Source organism: Scyliorhinus canicula, chromosome 23, assembly GCF_902713615.1.
Source record: "Scyliorhinus canicula chromosome 23, sScyCan1.1, whole genome shotgun sequence".
Taxonomy (NCBI): Eukaryota; Metazoa; Chordata; class Chondrichthyes; order Carcharhiniformes; family Scyliorhinidae; genus Scyliorhinus; species Scyliorhinus canicula.
In genome coordinates, this window is record NC_052168.1 from 24,043,207 (window position 1) to 24,064,009 (window position 20,803).

At 49.6% G+C, this 20,803-nt stretch overlaps 1 protein-coding gene across 8 annotated transcripts in view; it reads right to left on the reverse strand.

Annotated features, from left to right (window-relative positions):
* LOC119956443 (ankyrin repeat and fibronectin type-III domain-containing protein 1-like) overlaps window positions 1-20,803 on the reverse strand; it is a 320,281-nt gene that overhangs the window by 88,024 nt on the left and 211,454 nt on the right. For 5 of the 8 annotated variants that reach the window (XM_038783684.1, XM_038783680.1, XM_038783683.1 and 2 more), the window contains 4 exons: window positions 20,219-20,414; window positions 13,114-13,318; window positions 9,868-10,056; window positions 4,611-4,724 (listed from right to left, as the gene is read on the reverse strand). In XM_038783684.1, coding sequence (XP_038639612.1) covers window positions 4,611-4,724; window positions 9,868-10,056; window positions 13,114-13,318; window positions 20,219-20,410 — 700 coding nt within the window. In that variant the 5' untranslated portion in view covers window positions 20,411-20,414. Of the gene's footprint in view, window positions 1-4,610; window positions 4,725-9,867; window positions 10,059-13,113; window positions 13,319-19,266; window positions 19,315-20,218; window positions 20,415-20,803 lie in introns of those variants that run through there. The other 3 variants (XM_038783686.1, XM_038783685.1, XM_038783687.1) reach the window with 3 other exon arrangements.

Here is a 20,803-nt window from a genome sequence, read left to right on the forward strand (position 1 = left end):
TTTGCGACCGGGTCGCTGATGCTGTGATCAGCATGTCCAAATAACTCCTCCATGTCTGAGTAGTATTGTTCGAAAAACAAATCATTTTTTTTGCTTCGGATTTGGTATCGTTGTCTTCATCATTTTTGGCATATCCGAATAACTCAGCCATGTCTGAGTAGTATTGTTCGAAAAACAAATCATCTTTTTTAGTTTTGGATTTTTTTTTGTTCTCTTCACTTTGGGTGGTGCAGACTGCTTTTTCCAGGGTGTTGTGAGAGTTATTTTCAACTGCTGGTTTAAGTTCAGGCATTTTTCTGTCTTCTGAGGCAAGAAAATTTGGTTTTACAGCTTTAAATATCTTGTTTTCAATTTTCGGGCATTTCCCTTTTAAGTGGGCGTGATCAGGATCCTCAGACGTCATGACACTCGTGATGTCATGCGTAGGAATCGATTGCGCATGCGCGGTCTTCCTTTACTGTGTGGTTTTGTGTCCACTGCGCACTGCGCGGCTTGCGCATGCGCATAACGATCAGCAACAAGAACTTTTTTTAACTGCGCATGCGCAGAACGCAAAACGGGTGATTGTAACTGCGCATGCGCGGCTTCTGTTTCCTGCGCATGCGCAGACGCAGATTTTAGTTCTTTGTCTCCCAGAGACTGTAAAATGTGCTCCGACGCCATTTTATCACGGATTTCAGCGTTTTTTCCCCCCTGAAAGTTGTAAGTTACCTTTTCCTTTCGATCTGTACTGGATTTCAGCGTTTTGGCGTTGTGAAAAATTCAAGTTACTTCTTCCTTTTGATCTCAACTGGATTTCAGCATTTTGTCTATGTGAAAAGTTCATGTTACTTTTTCCTTTTCATCTGAACTGGACCTCAGCGTTTTGTCTCTGTGAAAAATTCATTCTTCCTTTTGATCAGTACTTTTCACTCGCGATTTCTTGACTGAACCCTTTCTGTTCTGATAGTGATTGTTTGAGTTTTGCATCACTCAGTCTCTGTGCAGTTTGGCCTCTGAGGATACAGTGCTGTTCAAATTCCATACAGTACTCTTCAATTTTTTTAGTATTATTTGTAAGTTGTTGCTGTCTTCAGCTTTTGAGTATTTAAATCCATTATATACTTTCCTAGCTTCATGTCCTGCGATGAGCAGTGCTATTTTCATTTTGTCTGAGGCTGCTGCTAAATCATTAGCTATGATTTAAAAATTGAACATTTGTTTAAATATTTTCCAGACATTTCTTACATTGCCGGTCATGTTCAGCTGAGGTGGGCGTCCAACCCACATCCTCGAATAAGCAATGTCTTCCCAAGTCGAATGTCCAGTAGGAGGTTTCCATGCCATTTTGGTCTTTCTGTATCTGCAGCTCAGTTGTCTTGTAGTAAGCGTCTGAAGCCACTGCTGGTACCATGTGTTGTTCCTTGTGTCTTAATAAAGCTCGTAGTCTCAAAGGTGGAGAAGATGCTTTATTGTGAATTTGTTCTGTCTTCAGAGCTTAACTTACGGCTACCTCAAATGCTGCCTGCCTGTGTGTCTGTGTCTTGCTACCAGTTCTCCTTTCCGTGAAGTTTGTCCTCACTTTCTGTCCCTATGTATTTATAGCTCTCCCGTGCTCCCTCTAGTGCTTGCTCAGTTGTATTGCATCTACACTGATACACAATCACCACAGTATCCAGTGCCTTCAGCCGTTTCTTGATATCATGTCGAGTGAATTGAATTGGCTGAAGACTGACATCTGTGATGCTGGGGACCTCTGGAGGAGACTGAGATGGATCATCCACTCGGTACTTCTGGCTGAAGATTGTTGCGAATGCCTCAACCTTGTCATTTGCACAGATGTGCTGGGCTCCCCCATCATTGCGAATGGGGATATTTGTGGAGCCTCCCCCTCCAGTGAGTTGTTTAATATTCACGTCTGGATGTGGCAGGACTGCAGAGCTTAGATTTGATCCATTGCTGTAGGATTGCTTAGCTCTGTCTATCACTTGCTGCTTATGTTGTTTGGCACACAAGTAGTCCTGTGTTGCAGCTTCAACTAATTTTTCTGCATGCCTGGCGCTGCTCCCTATCTCTTTCGAAGATGGTGAAATCCTTTGCTCAGTTATACACACAGCAGTTGGCCTGCAGTCCCTTGCCCACGTCGCCAATCGTTTACCATGCCAGTCAGTGAGTGTGAGCTGGTTGTGCGACCACTGGTACCACAACTGAACACAATCTTGTGCTCACTCAGTGTCACTTATACTTGATGGTGATTAGGAGCTGCAGCTTTAGTTGGTTTGACTGACTGACCCCCAGCTGAGATCAGCTAACTATGTCTGGAGTATGGATTGATCTTTTACTCTCCTGCTCTGTATTATTCTGTTACTCATTGCCTTAATAATAATAATCGCTTATTGTCACAAGTAGGCTTCAGTGAAGTTACTGTGAAAAGGCCTTAACCAGCAATAGAGATATTAAAGAAAAACAATTCCACAAAACCTGCTTGCCAATGAAACAGTTGGCAGCTCTACAATGGGAAAGTTACAGCAGTCACGGCCCCTCACAAGCTTAACCTCACTAGGCTGGTGGAGCAAATGGAGGAGGAGTCCAAAAGATGGGACATGTTGCCGCTGTCGCTGGCGGGCAGGGTGCAGTCCGTCAAGATGACGGTGCTCCCAAGGTTTTTGTTCCTGTTCCAGTGCCTCCCCATCCTTATCCCGAAGGCCTTTTTTAGGAGGGTCAACAGGAGTATTACGGGATTTGTATGGGCGCACGGGACTCCGAGGGTGAGAAGGGTGTTTTTGGAGCTGGGCAGGGATAGGGGGGGCTGGCGTTGCCCAACCTCTGTGGGTACTATTGGGCTGCCAACGCAGCGATGGTGCATAAGTGGGTAATGGACGGGGCAGGGGCAGCATGGAAGAGGATGGAGATGGCGTCCTGCGTGGACACGAGCCTGGAGGCGCTGGTAATGGCGCCGTTGCCGCTCCCTCCAACGAGGTATACCACGAGCCCGGTGGTGGCGGCTACCCTCAAAATCTGGGGGCAATGGAGACGGCATAGGGGGGAGGTGGGGGGCTCGATGGAGTCCCCGATACGGGGAACCATCGGTTTGTACCAGGGAGCATCGATGGCAGGTTTCTTGGCTGGCACAGGGTAGGTATTAGGAGGTTATGGGACCTGTTTGTGGATGGGAGGTTTGCGAGCCTGGGTGAGTTAGAGGGGAAGTTTGGGCTCCCCCCGGGGAACATGTTTAGGTACATGCAGGTTAGGGCGTTTGCCAGGTGGCAAGTGGAGGAGTTCCCTCTGCTGCCCCCACATTGGGTACGGGACAGGGTGCTCTCGGGGGTGTGGGTTGGAGGAGGGAGGATTTTGGACGTGTACCACGTCATGCAGGAGGAGGATGAGGCCTCGGTGGAGGAGCTGAAGGGTAAATGGGAGGAGGAGCTGGGTGAGGAGATTGAGGAGGGGACGTGGGCGGATTCCCTGGAGAGAGTGAATTCCTCCTCTTCCTGTGCGAGGCTTAGCCTCATACAGTTCAAGGTGCCGCACAGGGCCCACATGACTGGGACGAGGATGAGTTCGGGGGCGAAGACAGGTGTTCTAGGTGCTCGGGGAGCCCAGCGAACCACGCCCATATGTTCTAGGCATGCCCAGCGCTGGGGGAGTTTTGGAAGGGGGTAGCAAGGACGGTGTCAAGGGTGGTGGGATCCAGGGTCAAGCCAGGCTGGGGACTCGCAATTTTTGGGGTTGCAGTGGAGCCGGAAGTGCAGGAGGCGAAAGAGGCCAGTGTTCTGGCCTTTGCGTCCCTAGTAGCCCGGCGGAGGATTTTGCTTCGATGGAAGGATGCGAGGCCCTCAAGCGTGGAGGCCTGGGTCAATCATATGGCGGGGTTCATCAAATTGGAGAAGGTGAAATTTGCCCTGAGGGAATCAGTACAAGGGTTCTTTAGGCGGTGGCAGCCTTTCTAAAGAAGAACAGTACAGCACAGAACAGGCCCTTCGGCCCTCGATGTTGTGCCGAGCAATGATCACCCTACTTAAACCCACGTAACCCGTATACCCGTAACCCAACAATCCCCCCATTAACCTTACACTACGGGCAATTTAGCATGGCCAATCCACCTAACCCGCACATCTTTGGACTGTGGGAGGAAACCGGAGCACCCGGAGGAAACCCACGCACACACGGGGAGGACGTGCAGACTCCACACAGACAGTGACCCAGCCGGGAATCGAACCTGGGACCCTGGAGCTGTGAAGCATTGATGCTTACCACCATGCTACCGTGAGGCCCCTCCTGGACTTCCTGGCAGAACGGTAGGGAAATAGGCCGGCAGCAGCAGCAGCCCAGGGGAGGGAGGGAGGGGGGGAGGAGGAGAGAGAGGAGGGGAGAGGGGGAGGGGGGGGGGGTTTGTTTTGGGGGAAGGGAGAAATGTGTATATGTGTTTATTGAATATGCCGGGTGTTTATCTATTTCTTCTTTTTGTAGTTACTGGGGGGGGGGGGGTTGGTTTTGGGGGTTGTGTGTTTTTCTTTCTGTTGTTGTTAATACTGTTTTCTTGTTGTTATTTTCTGTTTTTGATATGTTTTTGAAAATCTCAATAAAAATTATTTTAAAAAATCACATTGAAAGCATTTATTGAAGATTACCTTTATATCGGGTGATTATCAAAGAGCTGTTCCTTGTTGGCTCCTGGAATGTGACTCGAAGGAATGTACTGCCAGTTACTGACAAGTACACTTTTTCTGGAGGATCAGGAACACCTGTCAAGGCGAGAGATTAACCCTGTCATCCAATGTCAAATTGAATCTGCCTGGGTCTGTCGATGCATACAGAGAAATAACTGTCCCCTGAGATCGGTGGCTCATGGTTCTTTAATGCAGCTTACATGCAGTGATACTGAAAGAAACATTCACATTACAGCAATTACAGGTAATGGAAAGAGAGACTGCGTGGCAAATATGATTAGAAAGGTGGAAAAGGAGAATAGTAAAGAGCAGAACTTTTCAAACCCCCGACTGCACCAAATGTGCAGGGACATCAAAACCAGGAAGTTTTCCTTCCAGCCACACGCCACCCTGACTTGGAAATATATCCGCCCCCTCCTTCAGTGTTGTTGGATCAAAGATGTGGAACTCCCTCTTGAACAGCACAGTGGGTGTACCTCCACCCCATGCGGACTGCAGCGGTTCAAGAAGGCAGCTCACCACCACCTTCTCAAGGGGCAATTAAGGATAAGCAGCAAATGCTGGCCTAGCCAACAACACCCATGTGATTCTATGTATCGGCTGGTTGGCTGAAACAACTGAAATGGAGTTATTGAGCGTCCTCTCCCTAGTCTCGAGGCACCACTGATCATTCTCAACCAGCTGCGATGGGACAGCCACACTGCCCACATGCCCGACATAAGACTCCCAAAACAAGTGTTTTAGTCGGAGCTCCGCAACGGTAAACAATCACTCGGAGGGCAGAGGAAACACCACAAGGCCACTCTGAAAGCCTCCCTAAATAAATGCAACATTCCCATTAACACATGGGTATCACTTGCCTTGGACTGCACAAGTTGGAGAAAAAGCATCCGCGAAGGCACCAATCACTTCGAATATCGTTGGGCGGAACTCGTGGAGGCCAAGCGTAAACAGCGGAAGGACAGCGCCGAGTCCAGAGTGTCCCACTCATCCACCTCAACAAGCACCACCTGCCAAACCCGTGGCAGAGTCTGTGGATCCAGGATTGGACTATTCAACCACCGGAGGACTCACCTCCCTGGTGTGAAAGCAAGTCATCCTCAGCGCTGAGGGACTGCCCAAGAATGGAGTTGTTGGCTAATCTTAGACCACAAGATATAGGACAGGAGTAGGCCATTTGGCCCCTCCAGCCTGCTCCGCCATTCAATAAGATCATGGCTGATTTGACATTCCTCACATTCACTCTCCTGCCCTTTCCCCATAACCCTTGATCCCTTTACTGATCAAGAATCTATCTCAGCCTTTAATTTACACAAGGACTCTGCCCCCACAGCTCTCATGGCGAGGAGTTCCAAAGATTCACAACTCTCTGAGAGAAGAATTCTTCATCTCAGTCTTGAATTGCCACCCCTTTATTCTGAGACTATGCCCTCTGGCCCGAGACCCTCCCATGACGGAAACGGTCGTCTCAACATTTACCCTGTGAAGCCCCAGAAGGATCCTTTATGTTTCAATGAGATCATCTCTCATTCTTCTAAATTCCAATGAGTAGAGTCCCAACCTGTCTAACGTTTGCTCACAAGACAATCCCTCTATTCCGGGTATCACCCGAGTGAACCTTGTCTGAACCGTCTCCAATATCTTTCCTTAAATAAGGGGACCAAAACTGCTCTCAGTGCTCCAGATGTGGTCTCACCAGTACCTTGTACAATTGCAGCAAGACTTTCTGACTCTTGTACTTAATTTTAGCAATAAATTTGTATCAATTAGTGTACAACAGACCCAAACACGACACGAGGAAAACCTCACTGAAAGGACCCTTGCGAATCACAGGTCCAAAGTCCTCCATTCCTCCCAGATACGCCACACAAATCTAAAAATACTCATAAGGCTGAATTTTATGCTGTATTTCTGCCAGAGCATTTGAAGATGAGGGTCTCCTTGTGACCTTCCCATTGCCTTCCTGCCCACCCCGACCTGTCTCCCATATTATGGTGGTGGGCAGCATCAGCCAGCTCATCCACCCTTAGGCCTATTGTGGCCCTTAATTGGCCACTTAAGGACCTTATTCCGCCTCAGCCGCTATGTAGCAATGGAAAGGGGAGGCACGGCAGGCAGCCTGGAAGCTTCCACTGCCCGGGTGGCTACTGGGCAGGGAGAGGGATATCTCCTTTAGAAGATCCACTGTTCCCAACCCCGACAGTAGATCCCTGGGGAGAGTTAAGTGTGGGCAGGGAGAACATACGGCGCAGAAGGAGGCCATTCGGCCCATCGAGTCTGCACCAACTCACTTAAGCCCACACCTCCACCTTATCCCCGTAACCCAATAACCCCTCCTCACATTTTTTTGGTTACTAAGGGCAATTTATCATGGCCAATCCACCTAACCCGCACGTCTTTGGACTGTGGGAGGAAACCGGAGCACCCGGAGGAAACCCACGCACACACGGGGAGAACGTGCAGACTCCGCACAGACAGTGACCCAGCCGGGAATCGAACCTGGGACCCTGGAGCTGTGAAGCCACAGTGCTATCCACTGGTGCTACCGTGCTGCCTTTATTAGAGGATCACTGGTGATTGGCTAGAAATTGGTTGGATGGAAGTGCAAGGTTTGGTTTTCAGTGACCCTCCCTTGCTGATGCTGGATCTTTGGATGGGGTACTGAGTGCCTGAGACCCCTGCTATGAGGCCAAGTGGCTTTTGTGGCAGCCGTGTGAGTGCCGTTAATTTATTTTCCAATGAATCCCAATGGGCTCAGGGATAATTGCTCCATGAGCCTGACAGCCACCAGAAACTGAGATTCCCCCGTCGAGCCCTCCCTGCTAAAGTGGGTCAGTTTTCCTGCTTTTGGGAATCAGAAATGGGGATTCTCGTCTGGGGTGGGATTCTCTACTCCCATGGCAGAGTGTCCACGCCATCGTAAACGCCGTCTGAACGGGCCGCTGCCAGAACTAATTCTGGCCCCTACAGCCCCCCCCCCCCCACCACCGCAGGGGGCGTGAAGAGCAGCCCGCGACCTGCGCTGCGCCGATTCTCCGCTCTGTGTCGGGGCGGCGTGGCCCGGTCGCGGGGATTCTCCGGACCGGCCCAGGCTCCTGATTCTTCCCGACTCCCTTGTCATCACTTTGGCCTGTCTGAGTATTTCCATGGATTATTTATCCCTCTTCAAACACAGGCTAGTCTGATTCAGTTGGATTAAAACTTTGGTTATCCAGCCAATAATCATCCATTAAAGTAACAGAGGGCTAGGTATCCTGGTGGGTTTCAGGACCCCCAACATCAGGGCCAAATGAGGGTGCTCAGCCCCTACTTGATGAAACGAGGCTAATTATGGATCAACATTCCTGGAGTGGTCCCTTAATTGGCCACCACAGAGCTCACCATCTTATTCAGAAGGGCAGGCCTGTTCTTGATGCCATTGTCCTAATAAGAGTCCTGCAGCTCTGGAACCTTGGCAGCCCAACCGAGAGAGGTGGGCACAGTTGAGGCAGATTGTATTGGGGCAGACAATGCTGTCGGCCCCTCGGTGAGGAGGAGAAACCCCTCCGGTGGGTGGGACCATTCCTGCCCAGGGCCCCCTCTTTGGGGTGGTAAGTATGCAAATTGGCTTTGTTCGGCAGGAATGCATTGGGAAGATGTTCCAACACAGCTTCTCCCAATTTTCCCAACCCCACCCCCCAACCCCTTACTGCCAACTCTTTGCCACCATCACAGCCAGGATATTTCAGCTCAAAACACGTCTTTTATTTACACTTAATGTGGTATGAGACCTGTTGGGCTTTTGATGGTCTGGGTGTGTGTGTGTGTGTGTGTGTGTAGGGGAGGGTGGGGGGGGGTGGGGGGGGGTGGGGGGGGGGTGTGTGGGGTGGGGGGGGGTGATGGTCTGGGTGTGTGTGTGTGTAGGGCGGGTGGGGGGGGTGACATCTTGGGAGGAGGGTGTCGCTGACGTTCCCCCCCCCCCCCCTTCCCCCATCTTCTTTCCATCTTTTCATAGAAGCTGTCTCAAAATGGCCTTTGGCATTCTGGCTCACCTGCCACTGCCCAGGATTTCCTCGCCATGGAGGAGGATTTGAGGCACTTAATTTCCAATTAATTGGGCAGTTAAGAGCCTCAATATGTCTAAGGGCGGGCAGCCTACTGGCCCCCTTACCCACCTTCTGTATTATGAGGAACATGTTAAAGGTTGGTGAGAAGGAGGTGAGATGGGCACCTGACTTGTTTTAAGTGCCCCCGCACTGTCGAAACAACGGCTGTCAGTGGGTCATAAAAGCCACGTCGTGGAGCTCATAATGAAATGAAAAATGAAAATTGCTTATTGTCACGAGTAGGCTTCAATGAAGTTTCTGTGAAAAGCCCCTAGTCGCCACATTCCGGCGCCTGTCCGTGGAGGCTGGTACGGGAATCGAACCGTGCTGCTGGCCTGCTTGGTCTGCTTTAAAAGCCAGCGATTTAGCCCAGTGAGCTAAACCTACAAAGGTAGATCTGTGTGGTGCCACTCCCCATTGATACAGAACAAGTAAAATCCCATTTGTGATGGGACCTTCAGTGAAATGTTTTTTTTAAAATTTAGAGTATCTATTTCTTTTTTCCAATTAAGGGGCAATTTAGCATGGCCAATCAAGCTACCCTGCACATCTTTGGGTTGTGGGGGTGAGACCCACGCAGACACGGGGAGAATGTGCAAACTCCACACAGACAGTGACCCAGGGCTGGAATCGAACCCAGGTCCTCAGCGCCATGAGGCGGCAGTGCTAACCACTGCGCCACCATGCCGCCCTTCCTTCAATGAAAGGTTAACGAGTAATACAGCTTGCCTAGCCTGATGACGATATCATAGAACAGAATCCCTACAGTGCAGGAGGCCATTTGGTCCATTGAGTCTGCGCTGACCCATCGAAAGAGAAACCTACCCAGGCCCACTCTCCCACCCTACTCCCATAAACCCACCTAACCTGCACATCTTGACACCGTGGAAAGAAACCGCAGCACCCGGAGGAAACCCATGCAGACACGGGGAGAAAGTGCAAACTCCATATAAACAGTCACCCAAGGCCGGAATCGAACCCGGGTCCCTGGTGCTGTGAGGCAGCAGTAACCACTGTGCCACTGTGCCGCCCCTTATTATTGTCCTGGATGTACAATAAACATATATAAAATAATATTTCAGAGCAGCGATTCCTCATACCCTGCCACGGTTTTGCTGATTTAAAGTACTTACCTGCATTCTCAAAAACAGCTTTCATCTGCTTATACAGCTTCTGTCTGAACTTCCAGGTACGAAGTTCCCTGTTCTTAGTGTGGAAATCAGCCTCTGAAGCTTCAGCCCTGAGCTCCGTCAGTTCTGTAACTTTCTGTCCAGCTTTGCTCACCAATGTGGTCAGGTGCATATCCCAGTTTCCTTCATTGACTAGAAAGAGAGAACATCACTGTGAGGGATGTGGAAATTAAGTGAGAAAAAGGGAGAGGGAGCAGTCAAACAGGGCTGAGATGTTGGTTAATGCTTTGTCCTAGATTTCTCACCAGCCTAAATTGAATTATGGGGTGGGTGCAAAATTGCTTTGAGATGTCTGCCTTGCTGCATCACCGACATTCCCCACTCTCCAGGCCAGGCATTGTGGAGCAGGATAATTGTGCAATCCAGGGAAACACACCCCGATAAACCTCCTATTTGTGTTTGAGTGGAGTTTAGTTCCAGCGTCCAATATTCTAAAGTCAGTAGAGGGTTCGCAGACGGGTAGGAGCTTTGTGATCACTCTCAGACTAATGGAGTGAATGGGCTGTCTGCACCCAGTCACTACTACAGTCCTGAGAGGCACTCGCAGCAAAGCCCTACTTAGTCTGAGTGAGGCTGCCCAGCAGAGGCCCAGGGCGAGGCTCAATGCCAATATTAAAATGACACTGAAGCTGGAGGTTTGGCTGGGGACAGGGGTGCACCACTATGATAGCCAGAATAATAGAATCCCTACAGTGCAGAAGGAGGCCATTCAGCCCATCGAGTCTGCACCGGCCCTTAATAATAATCAAGAATAATAATCTTTATTAATGTCACAAGTAGGCTTACATTAACACTACAATGCAGTTACTGTGAAAATCCCCTAGTCGCCACACTCCGGCGCCTGTTTGGGTATGTCGTAGTCAATATTTTCCCCGCTTCTGGACTGTGATAGAAAGATTCAAACAACGTTCATTAGGTAAGCAAAACTAAACTTTATTTACGAATTACAACTGCTAGCAATGTGGCTGAGACTTGAAGTCGGAAGGCAGTCAAGTACAAACTGCTGGTTCCCTTCCAAGTCTGCAATATCACAAAAGAATAAGACGATTTTTATACATTATAGGATCAAGATAACATGAATACAGCTTGGTCAAGAATTTGATCAAAAGTAAAACATAAGTGATAATCATTGCAATGGCGTCACCTTGCTGACCTTTAGAGGACTCGGGGTCTCATATCATTATCTTGTCTTTTGGTACATGTTTTAAGAGATGGAGCAAATTTGTTTAAGTAGGGAAAGAGACAAGTTTTTAGCTTATCGTATGTATTTAGACTGCTCTGGTCTTATGACGAACGCGCTTTATCCGAGTTTAGAGTCAGCCAGTTCTCGGGTCAAGTTGACGGCTGCTTGTATTTGTGCCTTAGGTTATGCGAAGTCAGTTTAAATTTAATTGTACCAAGAAAACTTGACTAGTTTTCCCATCATGCCATTATTTGCTTCGCACAATACACAGAGGGAGAATTCAGAATGTCCAATTCACCTAACAAGCGTGTCTTTCAGAACTTGTGGGAGGAAACCGGAGTGCCCGGAGGAAACCCACGCAGACAGGGAGAGAACGTGCAGACTCCGCACAGTGATCCAAGCCAGGAATCGAGCCCGGGTCACTGGCGCTGTGAAGTAACAGTGCTAACCACTGTACTACCATGCTGCCCCATGCAAAGAGCACTGTACTTAAGCCCAAGCCTCCTCACACTGTAACCCAGTTACCCCACCTAACCTTTTGGACACTAAGGGCAATGTAGCGTTTCCAATCCACCTAACCTGCACATCTTTGGACTGTGGGAGGAAACCGAAGCACCCGGAGGAAACCCACGCACACACGGGGAGAACGTGCAGACTCCAAACAGACAGTCACCCGAGGCCGGAATTGAGTCCGAGTCCCTGGAGCTGTAAGGCAGCAGTGCTAATCACTGTGCTACTGTGCCACCTGAAAGGCAGCGTAATAGAGGGCATCGTATTACACATGACACAGCCCATTAAAGCTTATGACTGTAAAGTGGCACTGCTTTATGTACAAATCCGACAAAAGAGAATTGGGCATGAAATCTAGGCTGACCACTCCATTGCAATACTGAAGGGGTGCAGTACTGTTGGAAGTGCTGTCTTTTGGATGAGATTTTAAACAGAGCCAGTATAATACCCCATTGCACTTATGCAATGAAGTGCAGGAGAGTGCTCCCCGGTGTCCTGTTCATTGCAGCCATTATCTCATTGCTGTATGGTCATTGCTGTTTGAAGTTTGTTGCTATGCAGTAATTATCTTTCTGTTGCCTTCAATACAACAGTGACCATACAACAGTGGGGGCCAGTTTAGCTCAGTTGGCTGGACAGCTAGTTTGATGCAAATCAAGGCCAGCAGCGTGGGTTCAATTCCCATACTGGCTGAGGCCTTCTCAACCTTGCTCCATCACCACCAGCCAGCTCTCCCCCCTCAAAGGGGAAAGCAGCCTCGGTCATCTGAGACAAGGGCGATTTTACAACGTTTCAGAAATACTTCACTGGCTGTAAAGGGTCACAGAAATTGAGGTCTTTATTTGTAATTTTACTCCTCCTGAAGCTGCTGTTTCTCACTGCCAGCCCTCCAGCACCTTAACGAAGGAGTCATTCCTTGTTGGCAAGCTATATGACCAGAAAAGCTATCAAAGCTGTGCTCAACCCTGTCCGCACATGATTCATCGGATCACAATCAGAAGTGGGCATCCTGGCTGAATTCTCCCCTGCTTTACTTAGGTCAACCGATGTGCAACCTAACCCTAACCCTTAAACCTCCCACTGTCCGAGGAGAGATCAGTTGACTCTGCACAAGCCAGGGATCAACAGTGGGGTCTTCCTGGTTTGTAGGGAGCTTCCATTTTAATTTAATTTCAAATGGGATTGACCTGTTATAACTTCTTCCTGTACCCCCCCCCCCCCCCCCCCCCCCCCCCCCCCCCCCTCCCCAATCCAACTAGGTTCATGTGCAGCGACGTTAAGGATAAAATAGCATCCCTTGCCCAAAAATGCGAAATATTGGTTAAGGGAATGAGAGTTTGCCAATTCTTGACGATAAAGGAATGCTCAATCTATTGGTAGGAACAGCAGAAGTTATCCGCTTGGGACTGCAGCAGATTCTGGGCGAGCCTCCACCTCAGACAAAAGAAAGTGAGAACAAGAAAATTGCAGTGAAGCCTCCGGCAGTCAGTACTCACACTGATGGTTATCCCTGGCGCCGGCATTCATTAAGAGGCTCGCCATTGAGATATTGTTGGTCAGGACAGCGATATCCAGAGGCACCAGTCCATTGCTGGTAACCTCATTCAGATCGTCCTGGGTGCCTGCTTGGCCCAGTATCCGCTGAACCGCGTCGAGGTCTTCGTGTTCCACAGCATCAAAGATCGAATCATAATGAATATTCTAGAATTTAAAAGACACATATAAAGGCAGAAAACCTTTTTGTGTTTCTGAGAGACATCCTTTGGTATTCCGATTTCGAGCTTATTCAAAGCCAAATTTAACAAATTCTTAATTTCAGAAGGTATAATAACATTATAAGATAAGACAATTAGAAATGGTAGCAGGAATAGATTACTTAGCCACCAGATCCTGCTTCGGCATTCATTAAGATCATGGCTGATTTGATTGTGGCCAATTTCCCGTCTGCCTCCCCCATAACCCTTAACTCCCTTGTCGACCGGAAATCTGTCTGGCTCAACTTTGAATATATTACATAGATTACATAGAACATACAGTGCAGTAGGAGGCCATTCGGCCCATCGAGTCTGCACCGATCCACTTAAGCCCTCACTTCCACCCTATCCCCATAACTCAAAAACCCTCCTCAATGTTTTTGGATACTAAGGGCAATTTAGCATGGCCACACCACCTAACCTGCACGTCTTTGGACTGTGGGAGGAAACCGGAGCACCCGGAGGAAACCCACGCACAAACGGGGAGGATGTGCAGACTCCGCACAGACAGTGACCCAAGCTGGAATCGAACCTGGGACCCTGTAGCTGTGAAGCTATTGTGCTATCCACAATGCTACCGTGCTGCCCTTGTGCTACCGTGCTGCCCTATTAATTGGTCCAACTTTCACAGCTCTTCAGGGAAGAGAATTCCAAAGACCAATGATCCTTTGAGAAGGAATTCCTCCTCAAAGGGAGTGGGAGTGGGGGCGCGGGGGGGGGGGGGGGGGGGGCATTATCTTTAAACTGTGCCCCCCAATCCAACACTTCCCCAAGGGAGGAAACATCCTCTCAACAAATTGATGGCTTTGACTCTCACAGACGTACCTGTTGAACACAGTTCCCCAAACCAACCTGGCCCAGACTCCAATTCAGACTCCATGTTGAATGAGCTGGGGCATAAACATGGGGGCTGGCAGGTGCACCCCGGGTCCCACACACATGATTTTGTGTGTGTGTGCTGCAGTGAATCACAATCCCTTACCTTTCAACTTTCCCAGGTCACAACAAAACTGCAACTTTCGTGTCACTCAGTTAACACTCACAATCTTGCCATCTAAGACAATCTAAGAATGGTGCATGTACTTTGCAACAACAACTCTAACTCCTCCCTCCAGCATTAGATCCCAGAATTAGGCAAAAATCAGTGTCACAAAAGGTCTGGCAATAGAACATAGAACAGTACAGCACAGAACAGGCCCTTCGGCCCTCAATGTTGTGCCGACTCACCCTACTCAAACCCACGTATCCACCCTATACCCGTAACCCAACAACCCCCCCCTTAACCTTACTTTTATTAGGACACTACGGGCAATTTAGCATGGCCAATCCACCTAACCCGCACATCTTTGGACTGTGGGAGGAAACCGGAGCACCCGGAGGAAACCCACGCGCACACACGGGGAGGACGTGCAGACTCCACACAGACAGTGACCCAGCCGGGAATCGAACCTGGGACCCTGGAGCTGTGAAGCATTTTATGCTAACCACCATGCTACCCTGCTGCCCCTAGTATTGGAAATATTGGAAATGAACTATTCAAGTCACTAAATTAAGCATTTTTGAAATATCCCAACCCAATCACAAAGAATTCCCTCTGCTCCATCACTGACACACACTGACCCACAGTTCCCTCTCCATCACTGACACACACTGACCCACACAGTTCCCTCTCCATCACTGACACACACTGACCCACACAATTACCTCTGCTCCATCACCGACACACACTGACCCACACAGTTCCCTCTCCATCACTGACACACACTGACCCACACAGTTCCCTCTCCATCACTGATACACACTGACCCACACAGTTCCCTCTGCTCCATCACTGACACACACTGACCCACAGTCCCCTCTGCTCCATCACTGACACACACTGACCCACACAGTTCCCTCTCCATCACTGATACACACTGACCCACACAGTTCCCTCTCCATCACTGATACACACTGACCCACACAGTTCCCTCTCCATCACTGACACACACTGACCCACACAGTTCCCACTCCATCACTGATACACACTGACCCACACAGTTCCCTCTCCATCATTGACACACACTGACCCACACAGTTCCCTCTCCATCACTGACACACACTGACCCACACAGTTCCCTCTCCATCACTGATACACACTGACCCACACAGTTCCCTCTCCATCACTGACACACACTGACCCACACAGTTCCCTCTGCTCCATCACTGACACACACTGACCCACACAGTTCCTTCTCCATCACTGACATACACTGACCCACACAGTTCCCTCTCCATCACTGATACACACTGACCCACACAGTTCCCTCTCCATCACTGACACACACTGACCCACACAGTTCCCTCTGCTCCATCACTGACACACACTGACCCACACAGTTCCCTCTCCATCACTGATACACACTGACCCACACAGTTCCCTCTCCATCACTGACACACACTGACCCACACAGTTCCCTCTCCATCACTGACATACACTGACCCACACAGTTCCCTCTCCATCACTGACACACACTGACCCACACAGTTCCCTCTCCATCACCGACACACACTGACCCACACAGTTCCCTGTCCATCACCGACACACACTGACCCACACAGTTCCCTCTCCATCACTGACACACACTGACCCACACAGTTCCCTCTCCATCACTGACACACACTGACCCACACAGTTCCCTCTCCCTCACTGACACACACTGACCGACACAGTTCCCTCTCCATCACGGACACACACTGACCCACACAGTTCCCTCTGCTCCATCACTGACACACACTGACCCACGCAGTTCCCTCTCCATCACTGACACACACTGACCCACACAGTTCCCTCTGCTCCTTCACTGACACACACTGACCCACACAGTTCCCTCTGCTCCATCACTGACACACACTGACCCACACAGTTCCCTATCCATCACTGACACACACTGACCCACACAGTTCCCTCTGCTCCATCACTGACACACACTGACCCACACAGTTCCCTCTCCATCACTGACACACACTGACCCACACAGTTCCCTCTGCTCCATCACTGACACACACTGACCCACACAGTTCCCTCTCCATCACTGATACACACTGACCCACACAGTTCCATCTGCTCCATCACTGACACACACTGACCCACACAGTTCCCTCTCCATCACTGATACACACTGACCCACACAGTTCCCTCTCCATCACTGACACACACTGACCCACACAGTTCCCTCTCCATCACTGATACACACTGACCCACACAGTTCCCTCTCCATCACTGACACACACTGACCCACACAGTTCCCTCTCCATCACTGACATACACTGACCCACACAGTTCCCTCTCCATCACTGATACACACTGACCCACACAGTTCCCTCTCCATCACTGACACACACTGACCCACACAGTTCCCTCTCCATCACTGACATACACTGACCCACACAGTTCCCTCTCCATCACTGACACACACTGACCCATACAGTTCCCTCTCCATCACTGACACACACTGACCCACACAGTTCCCTCTCCGTCACTGACACACACTGACCCACACAGTTCCCTCTCCATCACTGACACACACTGACCCACACAGTTCCCTCTCCATCACTGACACACACTGACCCACACAGTTCCCTCTCCATCACCGACACACACTGACCCACACAGTTCAACTGTCCATCACCGACACACACTGACCCACACAGTTCCCTCTCCATCAATGACACACACTGACCCACACTGTTCCCTCTGCTCCATCACTGACACACACTGACCCACACAGTTCCCTCTCCATCACTGACACACACTGACGCGCACAGTACCCTCTCCATCACTGACACACACTGACCCACACAGTTCCCTGTCCATCACTGACACACACTGACCGACACAGTTCCCTCTCCATCACGGACACACACTGACCCACACAGTTCCCTCTGCTCCATCACTGACACACACTGACCCACACAGTTCCCTCTGCTCCATCACTGATACATACTGACCCACACAGTTCCCTCGCCATCACTGATACACACTGACCCACACAGTTCCCTCTGCTCCATCACTGATACACACTGACCCACACAGTTCCCTCTCCATCACTGATACACACTGACCCACACAGTTCCATCTGCTCCATCACTGACACACACTGACCCACACAGTTCCCTCTCCATCACTGACACACACTGACCCACACAGTTCCCTCTCCATCACTGACACACACTGACCCACACAGTTCCCTCTGCTCCATCACTGACACACACTGACCCACACAGTTCCCTCTCCATCACTGACACACACTGACCCACACAGTTCCCTTCCATCACTGACACACACTGACCCACACAGTTCCCTCTCCATCACTGATACACACTGACCCACACAGTTCCCTCTCCATCACTGATACACACTGACCCACACAGTTCCCTCTCCATCACTGACACACACTGACCCACACAGTTCCCTCTGCTCCATCACTGACACACACTGACCCACAGAGTTCCCTCTCCATCACTGACACACACTGACCCACACAGTTCCCTTCCATCACTGACACACACTGACCCACACAGTTCCCTCTGCTCCATCACTGACACACACTGACCCACACAGTTCCCTCTCCATCACTGACACACACTGACCCACACAGTTCCCTCTCCATCACTGACACACACTGACCCACACAGTTCCCTTCCATCACTGATACACACTGACCCACACAGTTCCCTCTCCATCACTGACACACACTGACCCACACAGTTCCCTCTCCATCACTGACACACACTGACCCACACAGTTCCCTCTGCTCCATCACTGACACACACTGACCCACACAGTTCCCTCTCCATCACTGACACACACTGACCCACACAGTTCCCTCTCCATCACTGACACACACTGACCCACACAGTTCCCTCTGCTCCATCACTGACACACACTGACCCACACAGTTCCCTCTCCATCACTGACACACACTGACCCACACAGTTCCCTCTCCATCACTGATACACACTGACCCACACAGTTCCCTCTGCTCCATCACTGACACACACTGACCCACACAGTTCCCTCTCCATCACTGACACACACTGACCCACACAGTTCCCTCTCCATCACTGACACACACTGACCCACACAGTTCCCTCTCCATCACTGACACACACTGACCCACACAGTTCCCTCTCCATCACTGACACACACTGACCCACACAGTTCCCTCTCCATCACTGACACACACTGACCCACACAGTTCCCTCTGCTGCATCACTGACACACACTGACCCACACAGTTCCCTCTCCATCACTGACACACACTGACCCACACAGTTCCCTCTCCATCACTGACACACACTGACCCACACAGTTCCCTCTGCTCCATCACTGACACACACTGACCCACACAGTTCCCTCTCCATCACTGACACACACTGACCCACACAGTTCCCTCTCCATCACTGATACACACTGACCCACACAGTTCCCTCTGCTCCATCACTGACACACACTGACCCACACAGTTCCCTCTCCATCACTGACACACACTGACCCACACAGTTCCCTCTGCTCCATCACTGACACACACTGACCCACACAGTTCCCTCTCCATCACTGACACACACTGACCCACACAGTTCCCTCTCCATCACTGACACACACTGACCCACACAGTTCCCTCTCCCTCACTGACACACACTGACCCACACAGTTACCTCTCCATCACTGACACACACTGACCCACACAGTTCCCTCTGCTCCATCACTGACACACACTGACCCACACAGTTCCCTCTCCATCACTGACACACACTGACCCACACAGTTCCCTCTCCGTCATCACCGATATTTAATCGACCATATAGTTCTTGCTTTCGCGCAATTTAATTTCAAAAATTAGATTTATTTACAGTGCTGCTCATCTTCCTCTGTCACCATCGAATTGATGTGGATTGACACGAGATATGTTTGGAGCACCCAGCTGTGACTGGTCTCTATGGTAACAATAGCAGACCTATTCTCTCGAGCTGAATGGTGATGGTGCAAATTCTTGACCATCATCTCGAGCCACATTTTGAGCCTTTTTTACCATGTGACTCGGCGTTGTGCAATTTTACTGTGACCCTCATCTGATGTTAGTGTGCTCCCCGAGTCCTGCTGTTGTGCAATGTAACAGTATTACACTGAACTTTGCAGGGTAATTATTATTGCTGGGTTATTACAATGCAGGATTTTGACCTCCTCAGTATTTATATTGTGATTAGGTTGCTACTTGTCTCACAGTATTGTTCTGGAAAGATCAATTGCTCTTGTGTTTGTGTAGTTCCTTTCACTGGTTACCATGGTAATTGAGTATGGTCTGGGCCTTACAGTGGTAGAGTTATCTTTCCCATTGTCAGTGCTACACACTCCACATCCCTGATCGGGAATGTTGGAGTATATGTCAATACATATGCTCACGTGGACCATAAATACATGTGTGAACATGTGGGGCCGAATGACCTATTTTAGTATTATAAATACTTTGTGTTCGATCGAGCTTTCTTCCAGTTCATAGCGACCTTCAGAACAAATTTTTTGGATAATGATGCTACCAAGCATGTCAATTATTTAAAGCGGGATTTACTCTCAGAATTACCTCCCTTCTTAAATAAGGTGTCAAGCACCTGGGGCAAAGGGTATCAAAGGATTTGGGGTGTGGGGAGGCAGGATTAGGCTATTGAGTTGGCTGATCAGCCATGGTCATAGTGAATGGCAGAGCAGGCTCAAAGGGCTGAATGGCCGCCTCCTGTTCCCATTTTTCATGTTTCTGTGTAAGTTCAATAAACTGTTGATGATCAGAGTCCAACTATGAATCCGTACCAGGGCTGACGATTTCTTGCTTCTTTCTTTCTCTATTTTTTTGATGAGGCAGCTCTCATCTGAGCTCGAGCCACCCTTTAACCTGAAGGATAGGTTACGATACAATCTCTTGGCAGCATTTGGAGACATGGGCCCAAGTGACTTCCTCCTCTGAAGTGGCTCCCTGATTGGCTGCGTCATTTTACTCAGCATTCACCTGGGAAGAAAAACATTTGTAAATTTGCTTTGCTGAAGGTTTACCCAGGAAAAATTGACATTGCTTTGAAAAACATGGAGATATTGTTGTATCCCCCCCTCTGCCTTCTCTCCTACCTCCATCTCTCCCTCCCCTTCCCCACTCCTCTTCCTTCTCTCTCTCCCTCCCCTCTCCAACCCTCATCCCTCATCTCTCCACCTCCCTCCCTTACCCTTCACCTCACAACTATCGTTACCTTCCTTTCTTCGATGGAAATGCTTGATTTTACCCCCTTTTTAAAGAGAAATACAGCACAGAACAGGCCCTTCGGCCCACGATGTTGTGCCAAACTTTTTTCCTAGGTTAATCATAGAATTTTGGACACTAAGGGCAATTTATCATGGCCAATC